This window comes from Mchenga conophoros, linkage group LG8, assembly GCF_057382185.1.
Source record: "Mchenga conophoros isolate Kocher_MC1m ecotype Shallow Benthic linkage group LG8, M_conophoros_male_GT1.1, whole genome shotgun sequence".
Classification (NCBI taxonomy): domain Eukaryota; kingdom Metazoa; phylum Chordata; class Actinopteri; order Cichliformes; family Cichlidae; genus Mchenga; species Mchenga conophoros.
Genome location: NC_140533.1, coordinates 11,100,668 through 11,123,365, shown reverse-complemented (window position 1 = coordinate 11,123,365; position 22,698 = coordinate 11,100,668). Strand labels below are relative to the sequence as shown.

The following is a 22,698-nucleotide window of genomic DNA, read 5'->3' as shown; positions in this document are numbered from 1 at the left end:
CAAAAGCCAAATAATGCTGTCAGAACAACATGCAGCTATCATGTCCTTAGTTTTGTTGGTTCAGTTTAGAGCATTATGAAGTGAAAATATTAATACAATGACCTCACACACTTTATTGGTTGTAACCAAAACTTTAATTAGAACTTTGCGTGAGAAAACTTTTCTACTCATCTAAGAACGTCAAAAATCTTTTTTTTTTTTTTTTTAATATTAAAAAGTGTAAAAAGTTGCTAAAACAAGTCAAAAATAAACACTTCTTTACTTTCTTCAGTCTCTTTACTAAATATTAGGAGGGGTGAAGACCATGAGGTCACTCGGACAGACTGACTGGCGTATCTTGTCCTTCAGGTCTGGGGTGAAGAGAAGCAAGGCAGACTCTGCTGTCTGTACCTAAAGAATAAAAGGGGGAAAAAAAAAAAAAATCCAAAGAGAAAAATCACAAAGACAATTTTGGACAAAACATTAGGATCGATCTATCTACTTAACCACTCCATAAAACCCTAGTGTTTAGAAGAAAAGTGGAAAAACTTTGACCTGTCGTGAGTGACGAGTTAACACCGAAGACACCACTGGCAGTGCTGTCGTGACAGAAGTGAGCAAAAGAATGAATAAAATGGTGAAAATGTGTAGTTTTTAAAAATGTGGTGACAAACCCCCCCCCCCCAAAAAAAACAACAACACTTCAACATAAAAATCTCTTTCATTAGTTAGTGTTGCCAAGTTATAAAACATTAGTCTTACCAGACTCTTTCTCAGTAAGAAAGTTCGTAGCTTGTCCTCTAGGACTCTCCATCGCTATATCCACTGCCATGGGTGACAGTGTCTCTGTCGCAACTGTGTCCCTTGGTGACAGGCTGCATCTGTCTGAGGGCTGGAGGTATCTCTCAAAATCCAGTCCAGAAATTTCCTAAAATTACGAGAGAATAATATATTCATTACATGGCTAGAAAACACCCCCCCCCCCCCCAAAAAAAAAAAAAAAAAAAATTTGTTCTGAAGCACAAAACAGAATTGAGAGGGAAATTTATTTTACCTCAACGACTGTGCTGTCTGGTGTGTGACACAGAGTCTCCACTAGGCCCTGCACAGCAGATGAAGAGACGGAAGGTTGGCTAGGAGTTGCACAGGGCGACAGTGTAAAGCTCGGGGCTGATGAGGGCTCAGGAGCTGGGGGCACGGCAGGTTGTTTGCACGGAGAGCCTGGAACTGCTGGACTGGCAGGGTTATCAACAGTTACATCCTCGGCTGGCTCGAGGATTGCTGGAAGGAGTTGTGGAACAGAGGGAATGTCTGTGAAGACTTTTTCTGACACTTGTGCAGGGCATCCGTCAGGTTGGGTGTCATCTGAAATCACTTCCTTGACAGGTGAGAAATCCATTGAGATGTTCACGATGTCCCTTCTGCTCTGGGTCGCCTGAGGAGTGCCGCACTGAGACTTTGGTTCTGGGGTTTGTCTGAGAGTGAGGCGGAGGTGTGCGGGTGCGTGAACATGTTGAACAGGTGTCTGAGCCAACGCAAGGGAGCGCCGGGTGACCCTTCTAGGTGAGAGATATGTGGAGCAGGGAGAGACCCCAGGCAGCACAGCAGCATTTAAATGGCTGGATCTCCTAACTGAACAAAGAAAAAACCCAACATGTGCAATATGATTAGACCAAATCCAGAGTCATCCAAAGTCCAAACTTTTGGCATGCAAGTCACCTGATTGTTTAGCTGGGCTCTCCACCTGGAAGAAGCCTCCATCAAAGACCACTGTGTCCTGCCTTTGAGCCCCTGCTTGTGGGTGTGGATTCTGAGAGCTCAAGACGAGACAGTCTTCAGTGTTAGCAGCACCGGCTGCCTTCTCTGCCTCAGCTGCCTGCTTTTTGGCTTTCATGGCTGCTTTTGCGGCAGCCAGACGAGCCTTAGCTGCTGCATTAGTTCCTGCAGGCTTGGCAGATGCTGCTAGCTGTTTCTGTGAAAAAGACGGGACAAGCTGTTTTCTTAAACACGGAGGCCTTCATATGCAAATGACTACAGAAACAGCAACCATAAAACTCAATTAGTTTTATGATGGCACAGCTGTGTGTTGACAAAAGTAAAGCAGTGTTATTGAACCAAAGCTTAAATTAGGAATCTTTACCTTAACTACTTTCTTCTGTCGTGGTGGAGGCTTGTGCTCCTCCACCCAGCCTCGCTCCTCCGCTTCTTTCAGAGCGTCAAACTTCTTGTTGACATCCTCGACCTGGAATGCGGAAAGAGTGCAAAACAGATGTTAGGTCACTTCTCCTTGTTTGCGTGTTAATGTGTGTGTTGCACCTCTCGAGGCATCACCTGGTAATAAACCATGTCCCAGAACCCCTGCAGGTCAGTGCAGGTGGTGATCTTCTCCCCTCGGCCTAGCTCACAGTCGTCCACCAGACCGCTGAATTGGTTGAAGCGTTCTTTCATCAACAGCCGTGCTTGGCCAACAGCTGTGCGCATGCGATCTCTCACTGAACACGATGAGAAAGAAGATAACAAAATTACTATTAGTCAGAGAAATCCACCATTTTCCTCATATGAAAAACAACCACTATCTACAGAACCAAAATTAAATATTCAAGGTTTTAATAATCAATTGGTGTAGAAGATAAACTCACTTTCTTCTGGGATGGACTCATCCTCCACTTTAGACTCCCAGTGGAGAGACAAGCTCATCAGTCTCTCTGTCTCATTGGCCATTTCTGATCTGAAGCATTTAAAAGAAAATGTTTTTAAAAGAAAAAAAAAAAAAAAAAAAAAAAAAAAGGCGTTCTTTTTTGAAAGACTAAACAATATGAAAAGTACCTGAAATATGGTACGTCGTGCTTGGTTTCCACTGATCCACCTGGACTTGGAGGGGCAACCGTGGGAGAGGTATGAGGAGGAGAGCGCAGAGGAGATTTAGGTGGACACGATTCGCTCTGCTCATCACTGAATACGGGGGCTGGTGGAAGGTTGAAGCTGGAGCTGGATGGAAAGAACAGCACTGCTTTTAGATTGACTGAAATTCTAAAGCCTACATATTTTCTTTAAAAAGGGCCCAAAAGAAAAAAGAAAAGATACTACTGCCTGACTCGTCACAGTAATGCTGAGTAACAACAGCAGTAAACACATCTATTAATTGGTGTTTTGCAATACTGTGGCCAACATCAGTGTTTCAGTACATATTTAGCAAAAGGAAAATTTGAGCAGATGAAACGGAAAAAAGAAGCAGACCTTGGTGTAAGGAAGGAGTCTGCTGAACGAGGTGTGAGAGGCTCAAACTTGAAGGATGACAAGCCAGTCGGAGCCTGGAAGAGAAAACCTTCTGGAGCAAATGAGGATGTCGATGGGACGAGATCAGCAGAAACAGGCTTGGCTGGAGATTGATCCACCACCATGTCTTCTTCCTCAGCACATGGTGTCGGGCTGGGAGGACTAGGTCTTTTCTCAATGTCCTGCATCTCAGGCACTGTCAGCTCAGGTTCCTGCACACGACAGGAGCAGCAAAGCAATTAAACTCCAAGTTACTTAAAAGTTTCACAAGTTTAGTTTGTCGTGTGTTTCACTGAACTGCTCACCTCTGAGACAGCATGATGGATAGTGTCATTGACTGCTTCTGTGTTTCATAAAGAAGGACAACAAAAATGGTGAGAGAAATTCCAACAACTGTTCACAATGTAAAGTGAGGCAGACACATTTGGAACAAATTGTGTTTTGGTTTTATGGTTCATGATACCTTTACAGTTCCTTTGTGCACCAGACAGGGGAGCCACAGGATTAAGATTTGCTCGGCTCCTTGTGGTTCTTGCATCGGACACTGGTGAGAGACATTAAACACAAACAAATATCCATTTGTTTTAATCCCTTAACGCCATTTCTTAACTTCCCTTCCCAGTTTCGATATGAAATGAGCTTCCAAACCAGACAATACCTGCAGTCTTGTCCTTAGGTTTGCCTTTTACCACAGGAACTGGAGGTCTGTTGGCAGATCTGGTTGACAAAGCTCGTACGGCAGGTGCTTCTATGGTAGAATGGGATAATACAGACACAAATTAAGAGCTAAACACAGGATTGCAGTACTGCAAAACAAACAAAGCTCAATGGCTGGTTTCAAGGGCAGTTTTTTTAAATTATTTGTACCTTTGGTCTTGGTCGTAGTTGATGCAGGCTTGGCAGAAGCTAGCCGGGTCCTTGTTGATCTTTCCACAGCAGGTTGTCCTACAGAAAGAGAAGAAGGTCATTACTAAAACTGCTTCTAATCAAAAGCTGCATTAAAAAAAATAAAAATTCAGTTAAGGGGCATTCAGTTAATTTACCCTTCTTCAGTCCAGTATTTGGATCTTGTATCTTCAGAGGCTGCAGAAATTGAGGCAATAGAAAAACAAATGAACAAAGTATTAGTTTTTTGTTTTAAATAGTTAAATACGAAACTTGTGAAAACAATGGTGCATGCGTGGAAGAAAACAGTACCTTCTCCACTTGCTGCTGCTGTTTCATTGAACGAGTGACTCTAATACTTTGGGATGGAGCCGTGTTCGCCTTTTTCTGAAAACATAACCAAAAATAAATAAATAAATTCCACTGAGACCAAAAAGAATATCCTCTGATATCATGTGGTCATCACAGTTATGAAAGAACCAACAAAAAGATAGGGATGTGATTCACAGACTTGTTTTATAATAAGTTACCTAAAGTGTTTTTTGATAAGTCCCCTCTTACCTCTTGGATTTTTGCTGAGGCATCTGGGACAGCAGGTAGTGAGGTAATGGTTCCCGTTGGATGATACAGACCAATCTTAAACACCCCTTTACGTTCCCTTTCCCTCTTCTCTTTCTCCTTCTCAAGAGCCTTCCGCTCCTTCCAGCGCTCGAGCTGTTTCAGCCTATCTTCCACTGCTTTTGCTGTGGAGTAACAAGCATGGGAAAGGGCACAAATCAGCTAGAGCTAGAGCAGTCCATTTTTTTTTAAAACTGTGAAGCCATACCTTTAGCAGGTTTTTCATTGTTTTTCGTCTTCTCTTGTATGGTTGACATATTGGCCACTGCAATAGAGGCATTCAGGGAGGACATTTCCAGCTCTGGGAGTTTATCCAGCTGCCTCCGGGTGTTCACAGTACGTTCTCGATTCTCCTTCTGGGAATGAGACCTTCTCCGAGACATTTTTACCCTAAGCATCGACACACTGGTGTCCCGCTGCCGCAGGTGAGCAAATCGTGACTCCATAATCAGGTATCTGGATTTTTCAAGAAGGGAAACATAATGTTTTGAAAGGTACTGCAGATTGCATGCAATAGATATTACAGACATTAGGAGACATTTGGCATATTAGATAAAAACGAGAGGGATCAAAAACTGAATGGCAAATTTTTTTCGTTTTTTGTGTTGTAATCAGCTATAAGAATAGAAATTAGGCAGTTTTTAAACGTATTAGTGTCATTATTCATGTGGTGGCAATTTTAAAACCACACAAAAATAATTCCCAAAACATGGACAATGTACTGAGCAAGAGCTGTCAGGGGAAAAAACAAACAAACAAAAAAAAAAAAACACTTCTTAGTATGTGGTATAGGCTAGGCACTATAAATGGTAACACGGCAAAAACGGCTTCATTTTGGCCTGTTTAGCTACAAGCTTGCAGACGCAACAACCAACAGATCAAAAATATTGACGCTGTGTTTTTTCCCCTCCCGCTTTTCTTATTCTCCGGAAATTCAAACAATTGCGTTAAAACAACGACAGGAATGGCGTCGCGATGGCTTAATTTTTTCCTTGGTGGTTTCTCTGCAAACAAATGTCAACGTCAGTGTTACTGGATTAAAGTATGATTTGAAGGAGACGTGAACCTTACACCAACTACATACCTGAGTAAAAGCAAAATATAATAAGGCAAAAATTGGAGAAAATAAACGTGAGCCAGCACAGTGTTTTGTTCTACTGCTACTAAAAAGTGTAGTGAGTAGAAATAGATACTTTCAAAGGCGAACCAGGAACACGAGCTAATTATTCAACCAATGCTAGTTTTGTAACCCACTCCACCGCGACTGTTGACAGAAGGACTCGCGCAGAGTTCAACGTTCCGTTAACAAATATATCTAAGTGAACAACTTTTATGATTAAAAACCCAACTTACCTTTTTTCTTTTTCCAAAGAGGTACAATATTTTTCTTTTCTTTTTTGTCTACTTACTAAAACCTGACAGCGCAACGTACACGCTCAGTGCAGAAACATAACAATCATGGCGGGTGAGTTTTTAAAATTTGTCCACGTTTACGCTGATTGGCTGCAAGTCGTACGTGAGCCCTGATTGGTTAGTTTCTTTTCTTCTTCTTCTGATTATTTTGTTGCTGTTGTAACAACTTTCCATTGTGTGCTGAAATTAGTCCAGAAAAGTGGAGAAAAAAATTGTATAAAAACGTTTGCTTGGAATAAATTCTTTTTTTTTTTTTTTTTTTAAAGGTCAAACCCTGTATAATTACACAATATGCATGTGTCTGATAAAATCAGGCATTTACAGTAGGAAGGGTAACAATTAGTATTAATATTAAGTTGTTTAGCTGATATAGTTGAACACGGGAATTATTTATAATCAGCAATCAGCTATGTGGGTTAAATCCATGTGGAATGAAATGAACTGTAAATCATTATTTGTTACTTTGCAAAGCAACCTAAAATAAAAATACACATGCATCCACAGAAAACTAATGAAATGATTGTACAATGTGATGCAAATAAAAGTGTTCATCATAAATAAGTTTAATACATTTCTCAATTAGACAGAAGATTTAAAAAGTGATATTTTGAAGCCAAATAAATTATAATATCTCTGTTTTTTTTCCCTCCTCTTCCCCCTGCAGGTGATTTTTATCCTTCAAGCTTGGGACCTGGGAGCTTCAGGGTCCTGCGCAGTAGCTGTTTCTAGGACTGCACTCTTCTGGACAGAGATCTTGATGTTGTTCCTAGGATCTGCTGGAGCCAGTTGCCTAGCTTGGGGGCAGGGGGCCACTGCACCAAGTGCTATACACACTCCATTTACTCCTTTGTGTACCTTATGCAGACTTCAGTGTCCACATCACTCTTGTGTAACTTGCCTGTTAGACCAGAATTGACTCTGAGACCAGCGACAAAGTCATAACTCAAACAAGGAGAGCATAAACAGGTGAGAAAATTTCCAACAGCATATATAAATGTACACACCTTTTTTTCTCTCCACATGAAACTCTGTGTAGTGTAGTTCAACAACCAAATGAAGTAACATCAACACAAATACATTTTTGAGTCATGATCATTTTTGTTTTATGGTGGATTTAAGTCCTAAAATAGTAACAACACTTGTGTTTTAAAGGTCATTAAAAAAACCTGACTAAATATTACATTTCTAACCTCTCTGTCAACAAAACTCGCAACTGTGTTTTTAAGAGATAATATGTCATCACATTTTCTGTCCTTTTCCCCTGCAGGACAAAGGACGAAGTACAAGTTAGGATGTAGTTCAGACAAAACCAAAAGAAAAAGCTGTTCAAGCCTAATTCATGAGATTTTTTGTAAGATTTTGCTAACTACATTTCCTGTAAAAGCACCAAAAAAAGATATTACAAGCTTAATATGTCATAGGTGCCAAGAATTCAGTGCTCTCTGTTATTTACCAAGAACCACGGAACAGTAGATTTCTATGATCTCTGGCATGTTTCAAGTGCTCCAGGAGTTCATCACAAGTTAATATTTGTGTTATTCTAGCCCATCCTCATCCTTTTTATTTTTAAAGTAACTGGAATTAATTATTTTGAACAGATGTCTTTGTTATAAAATGTAAAAAAAACAACAACAACAAAGCAAAACAAAGAAAACAGGCCACAAAAACCTAAGTAATGCTACCATCTACTCACTTACCTTCAATTAATTTGCACTGAACAGTTATCAAAGAGGTGACCCACACCTTATTATTCTTTACATTTTAATGAGTTTTCCTGACTTCAGTGACTCATGATCAGAATGATGTTGTGGAGTTTCCAAAACCTTTACTCGCTTTTGTGTCTAAAGCCAAAGAGACTTAAAATATTCAGTACACTGCAGAAAATTGGTTCTTAATTTATTTGAAGTTAGGGCAGTTGTTTACAAACCACAAATCTTTTGACATGGCATCGGAATCATCAAATAAAGCCGGAGTATGAGCATGTCAGTTTTTAAATATATTTGAAAAAGTGTCATATGTTCATTATAAAAGTGTATGAACACATTTTAATGCGAAAGAAAATTGTTTCAAATCGCTCAAGTATGTACAAAGAAAATGAAAGAAAGAAAATTACACATACAGTCAAAACCTGGATTTTTTTCTCTTTTTTTTACACTTAATTACAGAAGAAAAATTACAATTTTTCAAGGTTAAATAAAAAAACCAAATCGATGTGAGGAATCTTTTCATTGTTATTGTTAATTTCACGATGCAATTATTGCATTACGCTGATGCTGTCAAGATACCCTGCAACAGTTTTTAGTGTCTTCACCATTAATCCAAGAAAAATATGTTGTTGAACTGCGTCGCACAAAGCCGCTTAACTTCCTCTGTAGTAAAAAAAAAAAAAGAAAAAGGGGAAAAAAAAAGACAAGGGTCAACGTAAGGAGAAGAGGAGATTACTGGGACAGATGGTGTACTTTTGGTAAGAATGACATACATTTGCTTTATTCCAAATAGGGGAGACGTACCGTTTACTTCGATCAGATTGGCGTTCTTCTGATTCAGGATCACGTACAGTTCTCTCTGGTCTGACTTTTTGCCGACTACCCAGTAGTCTGTCATAGCTTTTACGATGATTTCCTCATCTTCGTCAACCCTGAAAGACAGAAAGAACTACATGTTTCAAACGAAGGTGTTCACCACATTCACAGTGGGCTCTTTGTTGCTTGAGAGATCATGTAATGTACCAGAGAACATTTTAACCTACTCAAAACCCCCCAACTTATTACACTGCAGGATTGCAGTGTAATAAGTTGCTTCGAAGGCGGAAAGAATGTGGATATGCAAAGATCCCAGGAGTGTCGTAATAAAACTGAAAATTACACGGCTGTGCTGAAACGCTGGGAAAATGAGTTTGTACTTGTACACATCTTCTTTGTTTGATTCTAAAATACACAACTAAAGATGGTCTAATGCTGCTGTGATCACTCTTATTATTATTATTATTATTATTATTATTTATTTTTATATAAACCAAAACTAATCAATTCTTTATCCTCTCTGGTCACCATTAGGAACACCAGCAGTACCACCTATCTTATCTGTGAACTGTCATTAGAGAACTCTCGAAGAAATGCCTGATGGCACTTAGTAAATATAGCTTAAGTTTCACTAAAGTGTCCTCTGATTTTACCTGGCAAAGTCACAATTGATATCTCCCAGGATCTTCATGAGGTCAGGATGGACAGAGGTGAGGCAAACACTGGCGGTCTTCCTCATGTGGATAGTGCTCTTCTCTGCCAGGTTCATGTGGTTGAAGTAAATGAACTTAAACTGGGGCTCCTTTTCTGGCCTGAAAGTAACAAAAGTAAGCAAAAGTTAAGCAACTTATAAAAAGTGCCGATAAAATGTTAGTATTACAAATTATCCTTTATACCTGATAGTTTAGAGAACCTGGGATTTATGACTTTAAGGTGCCAGCACAGCTTTTCAAAATCTGCATGAAATGTGTGTTACCTTGATATCCAGTAAGATCGGTTAGAGTAAGAGACAAACAAAGTTAAAGAGGCTGGGCCAGTCTCTAAAATCATACTGTTACCAAATGAAGCCTTAAACCAAGGTATCATTTTACTTATCCCTGCTTCATTGGTTACCCACGCTGTGCCAAGTTAATGAGCTGGAGTTTACTTAACAAAAGTGCCTAAACTGCATCTATGGACATGTGTGTGAATGTATTCAAATAGGTGATTTTTATACATGATGTGTGTAATTATTTACCATTGGACGAGGCCAAACCAGGACACAGACCTGAAAGCTAGCTGATAAATTTGCAGTGGCATTATTTATTGAGTGGATTCTTCACTAGGGTGATTAAAAAGGAGCCCATCAAACTGCCTCGGTCAGGTTTGGATTACCTGCCGGGCCGTGTCTGAAGCTAACTGCTGGAATTAAAGGAGCGTTGACCAGGATGCCAGTCCTTAAAGCTGTACTGCTTGAGTTACCCCTAAGTAGTGACATGATGCTACCCAGTGATAGTAAGAGTCTCATCTATCACTGCCAGCCAGGCAGAGCTAATGCTACAGGCCAATGACAAGCAAAGTGGGAAGTGTAATCACCAAGCACACAAATCAATCAGCTTTCTAGTTATAGCAGACTGACTGACAGAAACATGAATGTCATCGATACTTACAAATATGACGCACAAATGACATTAAGGTACGTTATTCTGAAAAGAGACCTGAGACCGCTCTTTTCTAGCCTCATTTTCTAATTTTGGAGTTCAGATTGCCTTTAAATATCCTCCCAGTCTTCCTGATACTGTACAAAGGCACAAGTAGAAAAAAACTATTTGATTTATTTTGAATACAGTAATGTGCAAAAGTCTCGTGTTTTTCTACCCAGGTATGCTTTGGCCTTGGGTCTGGGATCACTATCATTGCTGAAAAATGACACTGGAGCCAATCAAATACTTTCTAGATGGTATTTTATGGTGGACCAAACCTGCTGGTACTTTTCTGGATTCCATCAATTTTGGCAAGATCCCCACTGGCTGCAATGAAGCCCAAACCATGATAAAGCCTCCACCAAGCAGACACTCAGGGTTATACTGTTCACCTGACTCCTCAGTACATACTGATGAAAAGTTGAACCAAACATTTCAAATGTGGATTCATCACTCTAGTTAGTCGCCACTGATTTTCACTCCAGTTCTTTAAAAATGACTTCTTGACATCCACTTGTAAAGTTTCTCCACATTTCTTCATAACACTGCACAAAATCAAACTACTTGGTGCAAAAATACAATTTCATGCATTTCAAACTGTGTTCTCTTTGCCATTTTTGAAGATTTAACTAAGGAATTGGGAAAACGTTGATGTGTTTTTGTGGCAGGCTGCTAGTAACAAAGTATCTAAAGATGCAGTTTTATATGTTATAATATTACAAGAAAGTCTGGCTGCTTGGAAGCAAAATATAATAAATAAATAAGGGGTGGCTCAAGATTTTTGCACAATACTGTAAGCACACAAATATGTCGTAAACATATAATATTAAACTCTTGAGCTACAAACAATAAGATGTATGTCTAGTTTCTAAACCCTGGTTTTGTGTTGCAATCTTTATGTATAATTTTAAAATAAAATGAATAAATATCTGCTGTAGGTATGGCATTTTGTCCGTATCACTTTTTATATCAACAATATTTGTAATTTGCCCAGAGGTGCATCATTATGCCCTGTATTCTCTGTAAAATGAAGCTGAGGTAAGCGTAGCAGCACCACATAGAGATTAGATCAGGAACATGCCAAGCTAAAAGCTAGGAAAGAGGAGAAATTGCAACAAACCCTGATATCCTGCGGTTGATTGTGAACTGTTCACAAATATCAGAAGCCAGCAAAGTAAGCTGAGGGCCCACCAAGCTGTCCAACTGCTCACAGAACTCCCTCGTCAGCTCCACAGAGGCTATTAGGAAACAGACGAGTGAACTGTCAGCTGTTACTGGACATAAGGTGAGGAAAATGTAATAATTACGTTTTATAAGAGCAGCAAAAACATCAAAATGCCGAACTGAAAAAAGCAAAATGAAAGTGAACTTTCATCATTAAACCGGGAGGGCACACACACTTACCACTGATCATAAAACAAGCTGCTGCACTCATTGCCTGGAGATCAAAGCAGATCACTGCAGGTTAAAATCAAGGTCACACAGGCCAGGAATCACACTAATGTGCGGGATATACTTCATCATTTTAAAATTCCGCGCACTAATCCCTGAAGTCCACATCGTTTGACAGAGCAGTGGAATATATTTTATCCCAAATCTACTATTCATAAACAGAAAAAAAGGTTAAATCCCCCCCAGTCACAGATTACAAGAATCCTCCTAAAAATGAATAACAACTGCCCACTCATTTTTAATGCATTAGAAAAAAAAAAAAAGAATCAAAACTAAATAAATCAAGAGAAATGAAACAAGCCTGTCATGCCAGAGTGTTGCATTTAACCTACTGTACCTTGTAAACAATCAGATGCAGCTCCTCGTAGCCGTCCTCTGCAGAGACGAATATTTTTGGAAATCGGAATTTGGCCTCCGGATCTTTCAGATTTGTAGGTCCTGTCAAAAACCTGAAAAAGACAGACGCAGTGTGCCTGGGTTCATATTCACAGACCAGGTATCAAAATCAAAACAGATGATCTAATTACTCAAAACCAAATGACTGAAAATCAGAAAGCTCAATTGGTGCCCAAAACACACCAAAAAACAAAAGCACACGATGCTATTGACTCTTTACCCCTTGAAACCAGGAGTAACCCTGAGCTGAACGGTTTCTATCATATTTCAGGCCTGTTTATAGAACAACATGACTGGATGTGAGAGGGTGGTCTCTGCCAATGCAGCTTCCCTTAGAAAAACCTGGAAACTATTTTAATGGTTATCAAACCACATCTTTATTAAAATATACTGATATAAACTCGTCATTAAGGGTACAGGGGAGGTCATCAAATGTCATCTTTATGGGGGAAAGAGTTAAGAAATGAACCTGAAGAATGATGGGAATGAAAATATTAAGATATGCGTGATGCTGGGAGCACATGAGGTTTCCAAAACAGGAAAAGCTCATCCTCTGAGAAGCAGTTAAGGTATTATTTCTAATCACATTAGATTTCTATGAATCTATCTACTATCTCAACATCTGTTGGATGGATGGCCCTGAAATTGCGTAGATGTATTTGTAATCTCCGGAAGATGAAGTATTTATTTGTTTTGACTGATGTGTTATGAATCATCACAGTGCACGTTTCTCCGTAATAATCAACAGTTGTAGTAAAGTAGCATATTAGCCTAAAGCCAATAATGGATGGCACCAAATCTAATCAGGAATTTACCACACAAATATGAGCTTAATGTTCTCAGGAGCAAAAACCGTTTATGCCTCTTTTGTTCACAACAGAACAACGAATTCACTGTTATATAGTTACACAGGAATTTAGAGAAACCACTTAAACTGTGGTCGTGAGTTCTCAGAACCTGCTCTTTGAGCAAAAAAAACGACAACATCACAGAACGTAAGTTTGGATAACATCATAGAAAGCTCACGGCTCTCCAACGGGAGATTGAGAGACCAGTGTTGGACTGTTAGAACAGCTTTGAAATTCATATGAGTTGTTCGCACTAAAGTAAAAAGCACCATCACTTCATGCGGATACCCTCTCGGCGCCAGCTGCGGTCGCAAGGCTGGAGCCGAACAAAAAACACCCTGATAACGACTGTGTTTAGTCTGTTCCTTCCCATTCCAAGGCCACCTGGGTTGGCTGGAAGACTGTTTACTTAGCCTAGCAGGGCAAAGGACACTGTCTCAGCTGAACTCTGGACACGCACACACATACATATACACTGATATGCACACACTCATCCCCCCTCCCTTTCCAAACGCCTTCGACGCTTATTCCCTTCCGATGCTGACGGTGGATCAAGGAGACCAGTGCACGCAGGCCCGGATGCACTGTCTAAATCGGCTGTCTCTCACCCTTTACACACCCCTGTTGCTTGTCATGTGTTTCTTTGGTGTATTTAGAGTTTTTTCATGTGCAGAGGTGTTTTTTTCTCCTTATCTTTCCTTATGTGGTGCATTTTCCATTGTTATACCTCTCTGACCTGTCTTCCCCATGTGATGTTTGTGTAATGCATGTATGGTCAGAAGGGTAAGTCAGCGCTGGCAAAGGTCGGCAGCCTTAACCCAATTTCCTTCGGGGTCAACCTTCAGGATCAATAAAGTTTTATTGAATTGAAAATTATGTGTAACAATTTAATGTTTCCAATTAAATGCACGTCTATTGTGTAGTGTTGTCCAACAGACTCTGCAATCCTATGCAACTTCCATTACTGCAATACCTTGTCTTGATTTAAAAAACATTTCTCAGCATTTTTCAAGAAATGCTGTGTCGTCTGTCCCGTGTAATTTCAGCAAGAGTCACACTCGGACCACTGTAGCAACTTTACATCATCGTGAGACACAAGTTATTTAAGCAGCATGCAGACATAAGCTTTGGCAGGGAGGCAACACCTGAGCAAACTTTCTCCTGTTACACATGGACACGGAAACAAAATAGAAAGTTGAAACCTCTCGAGGCTGGAGTGATACTCCACCCCTTGGCTAACAGTACGGTGTGTTAGCCAAGGGAGTTACCTCGTTATCTAATTTGCTTGTCAGTGGGTCGAAATCACACATGGTGTCACACACACATGCATCTGTATCTTATCATTCATATGTGCATCCAGAACATGCCTTTTGACGTATCTGGGATGCCTTGGCCCACGAATGACATTACTCTAGTAACCGCACCACTGCAGGGGGTTGGATTAAAAGAGATGGGCGCAGGGATCATAGACTTACCTCCCATAGTGCAACAAATTTCCAGCAACTTCTGGTCTCATTGGGGAGTCCCTGCCAGCCAACTGAAACAAGCAAATACAAGAGAGTAAAATTATGGATTGTTTAGCCAATTATTTAAGTAGATCTATTATGCTTTCCTTATTTTAGGTCATATTTTCTGTCAGAAAATAATCATTATATTACTAAAGTGTCAGATATTTATATTAAACACAGCCAAAGTTTCAGATAATGGGGTCAACGTTTGTGCAAATGATCCCAGTGAGCCAAACTGCTCTAAATGCTACAGTAGCTTTGTATGTTTTAATGACGGTGGATCCTTCTATGGAAACTAACAAAACCATGGACACAGACCTGTTTTACAAATTATATAAAAAGCTTAGCATTAGCTGTACAGATTTATCAAGACAAGTTAGCCATGTTGTCATATGATATACACTATGCAATATCGTGAAGCAGTGGTCCTCTTCTCTACAGTCATGACACCTCCTTTGACCATTCCTCGATTTGCCCTTAAAATAATCTAGTGGGCTGGAGTTCTGCAGAAGTCCACTTTTTTCACTCCACCTACCTCTGGTTCTGAGTGTCTGGGGAAAAGCGAGGTGGTCAGATATTTGTACAGGATCCTCATGTCATCTTGTTCCAGCCCGCTCCTGTAAACACGACCACGATGCCAAAAATGACACCTTGTAAACGTCACATTGCACTAATGAAAAAAAAAAAAAAAACTAAATGCATGGATTCATTTTTATCAGGTGTGCTGTCAAATGTGTTATGGATCACTGGATAGATATTAAGAGAAAATGCCTTACTATTTGCTGTTCAGCAGTGGCTATAAATGGGATTCAATGAGTGCTGTGCAGCAGATGCAGCTGCTTAATTTGCACAGTAATTAAATATTCCTTCCTGTTTGTCCATCTTCAGTTCACAGTGAACGATTATGCTGCTCTCAAGTAATTTCATTAGCGATCATGTAATTCCCCCTGTGCTTACACACAGAGCCGGTGGCCGACAGCACAATTAAAAATAAGTGACATGTCAGGGAGCGCATAAACCACAAAGAGGATTAACTGCTGTGTTTAGAACCACCACTGTTTACCCAGCATGCCATTATTCGTGTGCTGATGCCAGCACATGATTTTACCTTAATACACCGGATGGCTCAGTCAAATTTGACAGATGGTGGGTTTGATGGACAAACATACAGTTTAAAGCACAGCATCAACAAGTGTTGTATACCAGATAAGTTGGTCATTATACAGGAAGGCTGTGTATTTGATCAGACTGAGGCTCTCCTCCACTCTGTTGACAAAAGACTGGATCTTCAGGTAGGTCATCTTGTCCAATGGGAAGAAGCTGATGCCTCCAAATACATCGAGCAGGTCGCAGGACTGCAAGTGGAGAGTCTGCAGATACTGGAAACCCCAGCGTGATAACACACGGACACACACAGACACAGGAGACGCAAAAAAGAAAGGGTTTAGTTTACCTGCCCACAAGTGCTTGCTTACAGTTCAATACAGAAAAGAGGATATAAGAAACTCTTTGACTTGTACCGCATTGACATTCAACCTCTGACAAGCACACCACAGCCTCTCTCTTTCTCCCCGTCTTTAGATTTCATGGTGGACAGGGAAGCCCGTGTTAATGGATGAAGGGTATTCCCTAATTAGAAATTAATTTTTAAAGCAGCTCCTTAAAAGCAATGTTCTGGCTAGTTGACAGAAGTGTGACGTGAAGACAAATAATGGGGGCAAGACAACGATCAAGACGTCAACCATGACTGCAAACATCTTACAGCTTTCCAAGAGTAACGGGAGCATTCACAAATAAACAGTGTCCCTATGACAACTGTCATCAGTGAGGGAAACCCTTGTGATAACAAGGACAGTCAGGCTCGAATGAGTTCTGTTAAAAACACACATGCCGGCATTCTAAGGGAATCATCCTGTCAAAGCAAGGTCAATATACATGCATGCATGATCTGAACTCAAAACATATCCGCCTAGCAACAAAAATGTTATGGCTTGTGAGTATTTATTACCCTGTAGAAGAATTTCTCAAGTTTCTGCATGAGCAGCTCCACTCCGCCAGCTTGCATTGCTCTGGAAAAGGTGCCATTGAAGAGCTACAGCATGAGGAAAATGAGCATTGTTAAAACATGACTTATTTTGGCATCATACAGGTATAAATTAGTAATGTGTGACACTCAAGAGCAATGATTCAACATTCCCCCCAGTAATGTAATCCTTTCATTACGTATTTCAAGCAAAATTCCCTCAACATAATGCACAGACCTGACTTCATGAGAAGTGTTACAACCGGAAAAGACCAGCACTAAATTTAAATGAAACAACAGTATTTTACTGACTCCATGTTGCCTTCTTTTTAATTTCTTCCTGTGTTTTCAGCTGATTGCAACTTTTACATTTTGTCTGTCATTTTTCTCTTATAGATTAACCTTAAAATAGTAATAATAGGAACTTAAAATACTATTTATTTCAGGAATAATTTCGGGAATTAAGAACACATCTAATAAATGAACAAAAAAAAAAATCCCCTGCAACACTTCAGAGTACCTCTGGGGGTGCAGAGTTGAGAAACACTACTCTAGGGTGTCATTACATGGCTTTGAGCGAATAAGGTCTTTTTATTAGAATAAGCCTCCAATGCAGTAAAATAAAATTTTAACACAAATGTGATAAAAGCAATGACATTTATTTTAATTACTTTACTAAACTTTAAGTCAAAGATTTCTTCATCCAGAAGATAAATGTATCACTACACACAGCAGCAGGAACCCTTTGACATTTTCTATATTTCTTAACAAGTCAAACAAATATATATTGTACTATTTCATGTCATTTCAAGAGCCGTGAAATGTGTATTTGTGAGGGGAAATGTTTGTGAACCTCTAGCATTAGTAATTTAACATTAATTACATATTTATTTAAATTATTTTAAGATTTAATAGAGTAGTCATTTGACTACAGATAGATACCGAACCCCAAGTCGTGCTCCACAATGCGTTGCTCAGAGTATGAATGTGTGTGAATGAGCCACGTTGTATAAAGCGCTTTGAGAAAGATAAGAATAGATCAGTGATATATAACAACTATTTTACTATTTACGAATCACCATTATGAAGATGGTAAGCTAGCACACACTCTAGGACGCTTTCAAATTTGCTAAGTAGCTCATCGGCAGAAGAACAATGAACAGCAACGATGTTTGTGTCAAAACTTGGTGTCCACATCTCCTCAGACCTGACATGGGCTGCCCACATTCAGGTCCAGACCAAAAAGGCTAGGCAGCGCCTGTATCACCTACGACAACTGAGGAAGTTCAGGGTCTCTCCAAAGATCCTCAGGATTTTCTATACAGGCGCTGTGGAGAGCATCCTCACACAGAACATGACATCGTGGTTTGGGAACAGCTGTGTGAAGGACCAAAAAGCTCTCCAGAGAGTGATCCGTACAGCAGAACGCTGCTGCAGGATTGCTCTCCCCCCGCTTCAGGACACCTACACCAGGAGATGCCGGACTAGAGCAGCGCAGATACTGAAGGACCCGTCCCATCCAGGCAACAAACTGTTCCAACTTCTGCAATCTGGTAGAAGGTTACGCATCTTCCGGGCAAGGACAGAGAGACTCAAGAGGAGCTTCTATCCCCAAGCCATCCGTGCCCTAAACACACACACCCGCCCTCTCACATCATCTATAATTGACTGAGACAGGACTCTCTTCCAGACACTCTAAACCAAGGCACAATGTACATTTCAATTCCTTTAATTTTAAATATGTTTATATTGTCTATCCTGTAAAATAGTCAGATGTCTATTCATATTAATGTACAGAATTCACCTGCTTGCTGCTACTACTGCACATTCACCCAGTGTATATACTATATATATATATATATATATATATATATATATATATATATATATATATATATATATATATATATATATATAATGTTCTTCCTCTACACACCCCCCCCCCCCCAAATTTTTGCACATGTCGAGGAGCGTGTCAGGCTACATTTCACTGTGTGTTATACTTGTATAACTATGCATGTGACAAATAAAGAACCTTGAACTTGAACTTGAAAACATCACCACAGCTCATCTGCACTCTGTTCAAAGTCATGCTGACAAGCGAGAATGTTTAATGACTAAATAATTTTAAAAAGGACGTTTTGATGTGAATGATAAACATTTTGTTCTGAAGAAGAGAAAAAGAAGAGACTTAAAATGGAATGCATTAAAAAAAAAGTGCATTCCAGTATAAAAACCTTTTCCTCATCTGTAAAACATGATGGTGGCTGTGTCATGGTTTGGGTCTGTGTTGCTAAATAACAACTTATCACACTGGTGGTTTAAGTGATTTTTGTGTTGTAAATGTTAAAAAGTATGGCAAATTCTAAAACCGCACTCAAACTCACCTTATACATGCTGTAGCACTGCCTTACCACTGCACCATAAACAGTATCCTACAAAAGGCAAGAGGGAAGCTAAGTACAACTGGCAATACTCAGAGATAAACAATGAAGACATACACGAATACTTTTCAGTACTCACAAGCATTTCCTCTTCCTGATATTCTACTGTAGGTGGTTTGCCATCTTTGTTTGGTTTCTCAATCATTGGATTTCGAACCACCTGAGGATGGATTTTTTTTTAATAAAACAGCACAAAGGAGCATTACAGAGTTAAGAGCAGAATGATATTTAAAATGAAGGAGACAAACTCTGGACAAAGACTAAATACTGGGAAGGTGATGTACACATAAGCTTGCAAGATACCATGACCATCCAGAAATTTTCCTCGGGCTCAAAGAAAAACTGCCGGTTCTTCTGTGTGTGCAGGGATTTAGCTGGTTTTGTTGGACAGAACGTCCTGGAACAAAGGGGATGTGACAGTGAAGAAGGGCGACACACCCAAACAACACGCACGGCTCTTAAATTTCTGTCTGTATTTACACTAGATATTTATCAGTGTGCATCTGACCACTTATTGCAACGTTTCCCTTTTCTATTGTGCTTCAGGCTTCCTTTTGCTTCATCACGGCTACAAACGCTTAAATTTATGCTCAAAGTACAAATAAATAGACTGCAAATACAGCCATGATGCTGCTGCAGTAATATATACACCATAATACTGATACCTGGTGAATTGCACAATGGCCTCACAAAGGCCGACATTTCGGATCTTCTCGTTCTTCTCAACATCACTGGGGTGGTAAAACAGAATCTTTTTCTCTTCCTAAAACAAAAATATTTGCATTAGGCATGCTTTTTTCATCTAAAGGCTAAAAAGGTTTGCATAAGAACTCTTTATCAGGGAGTCTCACTCACCTCTCCTTCTCGAGGTCCAAACGTGGGGTTGTAAATGAAAAAACTGAGTAAAGATGGTGTGTACTGTTTCTCTTGCATTCCTGAGGCCATTTTGGGGCTGTGGCACACAAAGAGAAAGGTGACATACCTCTAGACTCTATCCAAGTTGCTCTTATGTAATACTTAGACTTGGACCTTTTATTGTCATTGTGCACTTTTTTGCACAGCGAAATTGGGTAGCAAGACCACAAAGGTGCAAAAGTAAAGAAAATAATATACAAAGAAGAAAAAGCAGTATATTTCATATTTTCATATATATATATATATAAATACACATACGTGTGTGTGTGTGTGTGTGTGTGTGTGTGTGTGTGTGTGTGTGTGTGTGATTAAACTAAATATGGGGGTGCACATAAGTGGTCTGCAGGTGCACATTCGCTAACAAAATAAAAGATGTGCATCAGATAAGAAGTTGCAACGCCAGTTTGCGTACATAAGATTTTCTGGAGGAGGACAGACCTTTGACTAGAACTCTTGAAGATGTCGAAGAAGCAAGCTCCTTTAAGCAATTACTTTGGTGGTCCTCCACCTCCAAAGAAATGCCAGAAAGAGTCCGAACCGCAAAAGAAGTGCGTATACTCGGAAACGTGGTTGCAGGAGGTGAACTGGCTTCAAACAAATGATGAACGCACACAGATGTAGTGCAGAATATGCTGTGAAAATCCCACTCTAGCGGACAAAAACAGTGGCTTTTATATGTACGCAAATGCGCATTGCAACTTCTTATCTGGTGCGCGTCTTTTATTTTGACAACGAATGCGCACCTGCGAACCACGTATGTGCACCCCTGACTATACACGGTGTATGTAGAAACACTGAAACAGAAGCAGTGTGGGGGTGTATACAAGGGCAGTAATATAATATAATAAATAAATAAGGGTGGAGGGGCTATGATCATTTAGGATGGGAATGGTAAGGTCACAGAGACCAAAACATTGCATAGGGGCCAAAATACTGCATGGAAAAAGGGAAGACCAAAATATTCAGTCACCTAAACTCACCTGATCATCAGCATTAGTGTAACTTGTGTCTGCCTTTCCTTTGCTCCAGTGGCCGTTTGGTTAGCATGCCGTGTTCCTACAAAACAAAGACAACAACATCCAGTTATATAGTGACACAAATCCATTGGTAATAATACACTACTGGTAAGGTACACATTTTAAAAGGCGCTGGAAACATTCCTAAGAAATTCTGGCCAATACTGACATGATAGCATCACACAGTTGCTGCAGACTTGTTGCCTACACATACATGGTGGGAATCTCTCACTCCATTAGTTCTCTATTTCACTGAGATCTAAAGATTGCGCTTACTGTACTTAAATGGCCTCCACAGAGTATTTTCTGTTACCCTGCTGGAAGAAGCCATCAGAAAATGGCTACACTGTTGTCATAAAGTAATGAACATGGTCAGCAAGAATGCTACAGTAGACTGTAGTGTTTAAGCAATGGTCGAGGGGCAAAGAGAGTGCCAAGACAATATTCCACCCACCATTACACCATCAATAGCAACCTGAACTGTTGATACAAAGCATGTTGTTTACACCAAAATCTAAGCCTACCCTCTGAATGATGCAGGAGAAATCAAAATTTAGGCGAGCATGTGTGAACTGCAGCTTCAATTTCCTGTTCTTAGTTGACAGTAGTGGTACCCGGTGTGGTCTTCTGCTGCTGTAGCCCCCAATTCAAGCTTTGGCGTGTCATGCCTTCAAAAATGCTCTTCTGCATACCTTGGTTGTAAACTAGTGGTTATTTGTATAAGTTTGCCTTTCTATCACCTAGAAACATTCCCCTCTGCCATCAACAAGTCATTTTAATTCCAAAATTGGATGCTCACTGGATATTTTCGCTTTCCCTGGAAACCCTAGAGACGGTGGATCAGCAGTTTCTGAAATGCTCAGAACAGCTTGTCTGGCATCAACAACGATGCTGCGTTCAAAGCCACTTAAAATCATCTTTCTTTTCCATTCTAATTTTCAGTTTGAACTTCAGCAGGTCGTCTTGATCATGTCTACGTGTCTAAATGCACTGAACTGCTGCCATGCGATTTGCTTATTAGATATTTGCATTTAAAAGTTAGCAGCCATGTTGCTGTGTATAATAATAAAACGGTGTACCAGTTTTTGACCATTTTGGTTAAAGTTAGAGGCACTAGGTCACGCAAGGTAAAATTTTAGCAGTTCACTTCATTTACTGGAGATAAAAGTGATATAGTTCAGACGCTTACACCTCTACATTTAAGGGGTGTGTTTGTTTTCTACTCGTTTTACATTTTGTCATTATTGTCTCGTACACATACGGTACTGCAAATGAAATGCTACTACTGTACTTTAGCCGGCAGAGAGAAATACTTGGATATTTTTATACAATATGTGTTATAATAAACTACAAAACAAACACATAAGGAAATTTATGTGATTGTGTACTACTATTGACAAACATCCAGTCAGCGACCAGCCGGAGTCACTCAGAGCAGCTAGCTTGTTAGCTTGGCTCTGCTAGCTGTAGGCTTGTGTTGGCTGTCGGAGGAACCGTCAGTGAACCGTGACAGTAACACTCACCTTACAGAAGATAAACACAACACGTCCATGTACTCGCTGATACAGACAGTGAAAATTAAAAGAACTAATGCGTAAATGGTGTTAATGGGAAGCGAAGCCGCTTGCATTCTACTTCACATCCTTAACTTCCTGCTTTTAGTTACGAGGTGCTACAAGCTCAGTCGCTCGGGTCAAACCGCTTTCAAACAAAGTTTCCTA

At 39.9% G+C, this 22,698-nt stretch overlaps 2 protein-coding genes across 3 annotated transcripts; both read right to left on the bottom strand.

Annotated features, from left to right (window-relative positions):
• Positions 1-132: 132 nt before the first annotated feature.
• dlgap5 (discs, large (Drosophila) homolog-associated protein 5) lies at positions 133-6,264 on the bottom strand. 2 transcript variants are annotated; one of them, XM_085284026.1, is made up of 19 exons: positions 6,112-6,264; positions 4,967-5,214; positions 4,702-4,883; positions 4,453-4,527; positions 4,299-4,338; positions 4,123-4,200; positions 3,914-4,003; positions 3,719-3,799; positions 3,561-3,598; positions 3,217-3,467; positions 2,806-2,967; positions 2,619-2,707; positions 2,311-2,471; positions 2,120-2,221; positions 1,699-1,951; positions 1,034-1,611; positions 742-907; positions 535-578; positions 133-390 (listed from the first exon to the last, which is right to left on the bottom strand). In XM_085284026.1, exons 2-19 carry the CDS (start codon positions 5,202-5,204, stop codon positions 280-282), a joined length of 2,739 nt encoding a protein of 912 aa, XP_085140152.1. In that variant the 5' UTR covers positions 5,205-5,214; positions 6,112-6,264; the 3' UTR covers positions 133-279. The 2 variants fall into 2 exon arrangements, with proteins under 2 accessions (XP_085140152.1, XP_085140154.1); XM_085284028.1 differs by lacking the exon at positions 535-578 and having other exon boundaries at positions 176-390.
• A 1,786-nt stretch (positions 6,265-8,050) lies between these two features.
• On the bottom strand, positions 8,051-22,658 carry ccz1 (CCZ1 vacuolar protein trafficking and biogenesis associated). The gene is made up of 17 exons (XM_085284030.1): positions 22,501-22,658; positions 20,942-21,017; positions 19,902-19,998; positions 19,712-19,809; positions 19,350-19,443; positions 19,126-19,206; positions 18,990-19,037; positions 16,588-16,671; positions 15,783-15,958; positions 15,115-15,196; positions 14,547-14,608; positions 12,165-12,276; positions 11,780-11,813; positions 11,496-11,613; positions 9,347-9,505; positions 8,682-8,809; positions 8,051-8,540 (listed from the first exon to the last, which is right to left on the bottom strand). Exons 2-17 carry the CDS (start codon positions 20,953-20,955, stop codon positions 8,485-8,487), a joined length of 1,443 nt encoding a protein of 480 aa, XP_085140156.1. The 5' UTR covers positions 20,956-21,017; positions 22,501-22,658; the 3' UTR covers positions 8,051-8,484.
• Positions 22,659-22,698: the final 40 nt, after the last annotated feature.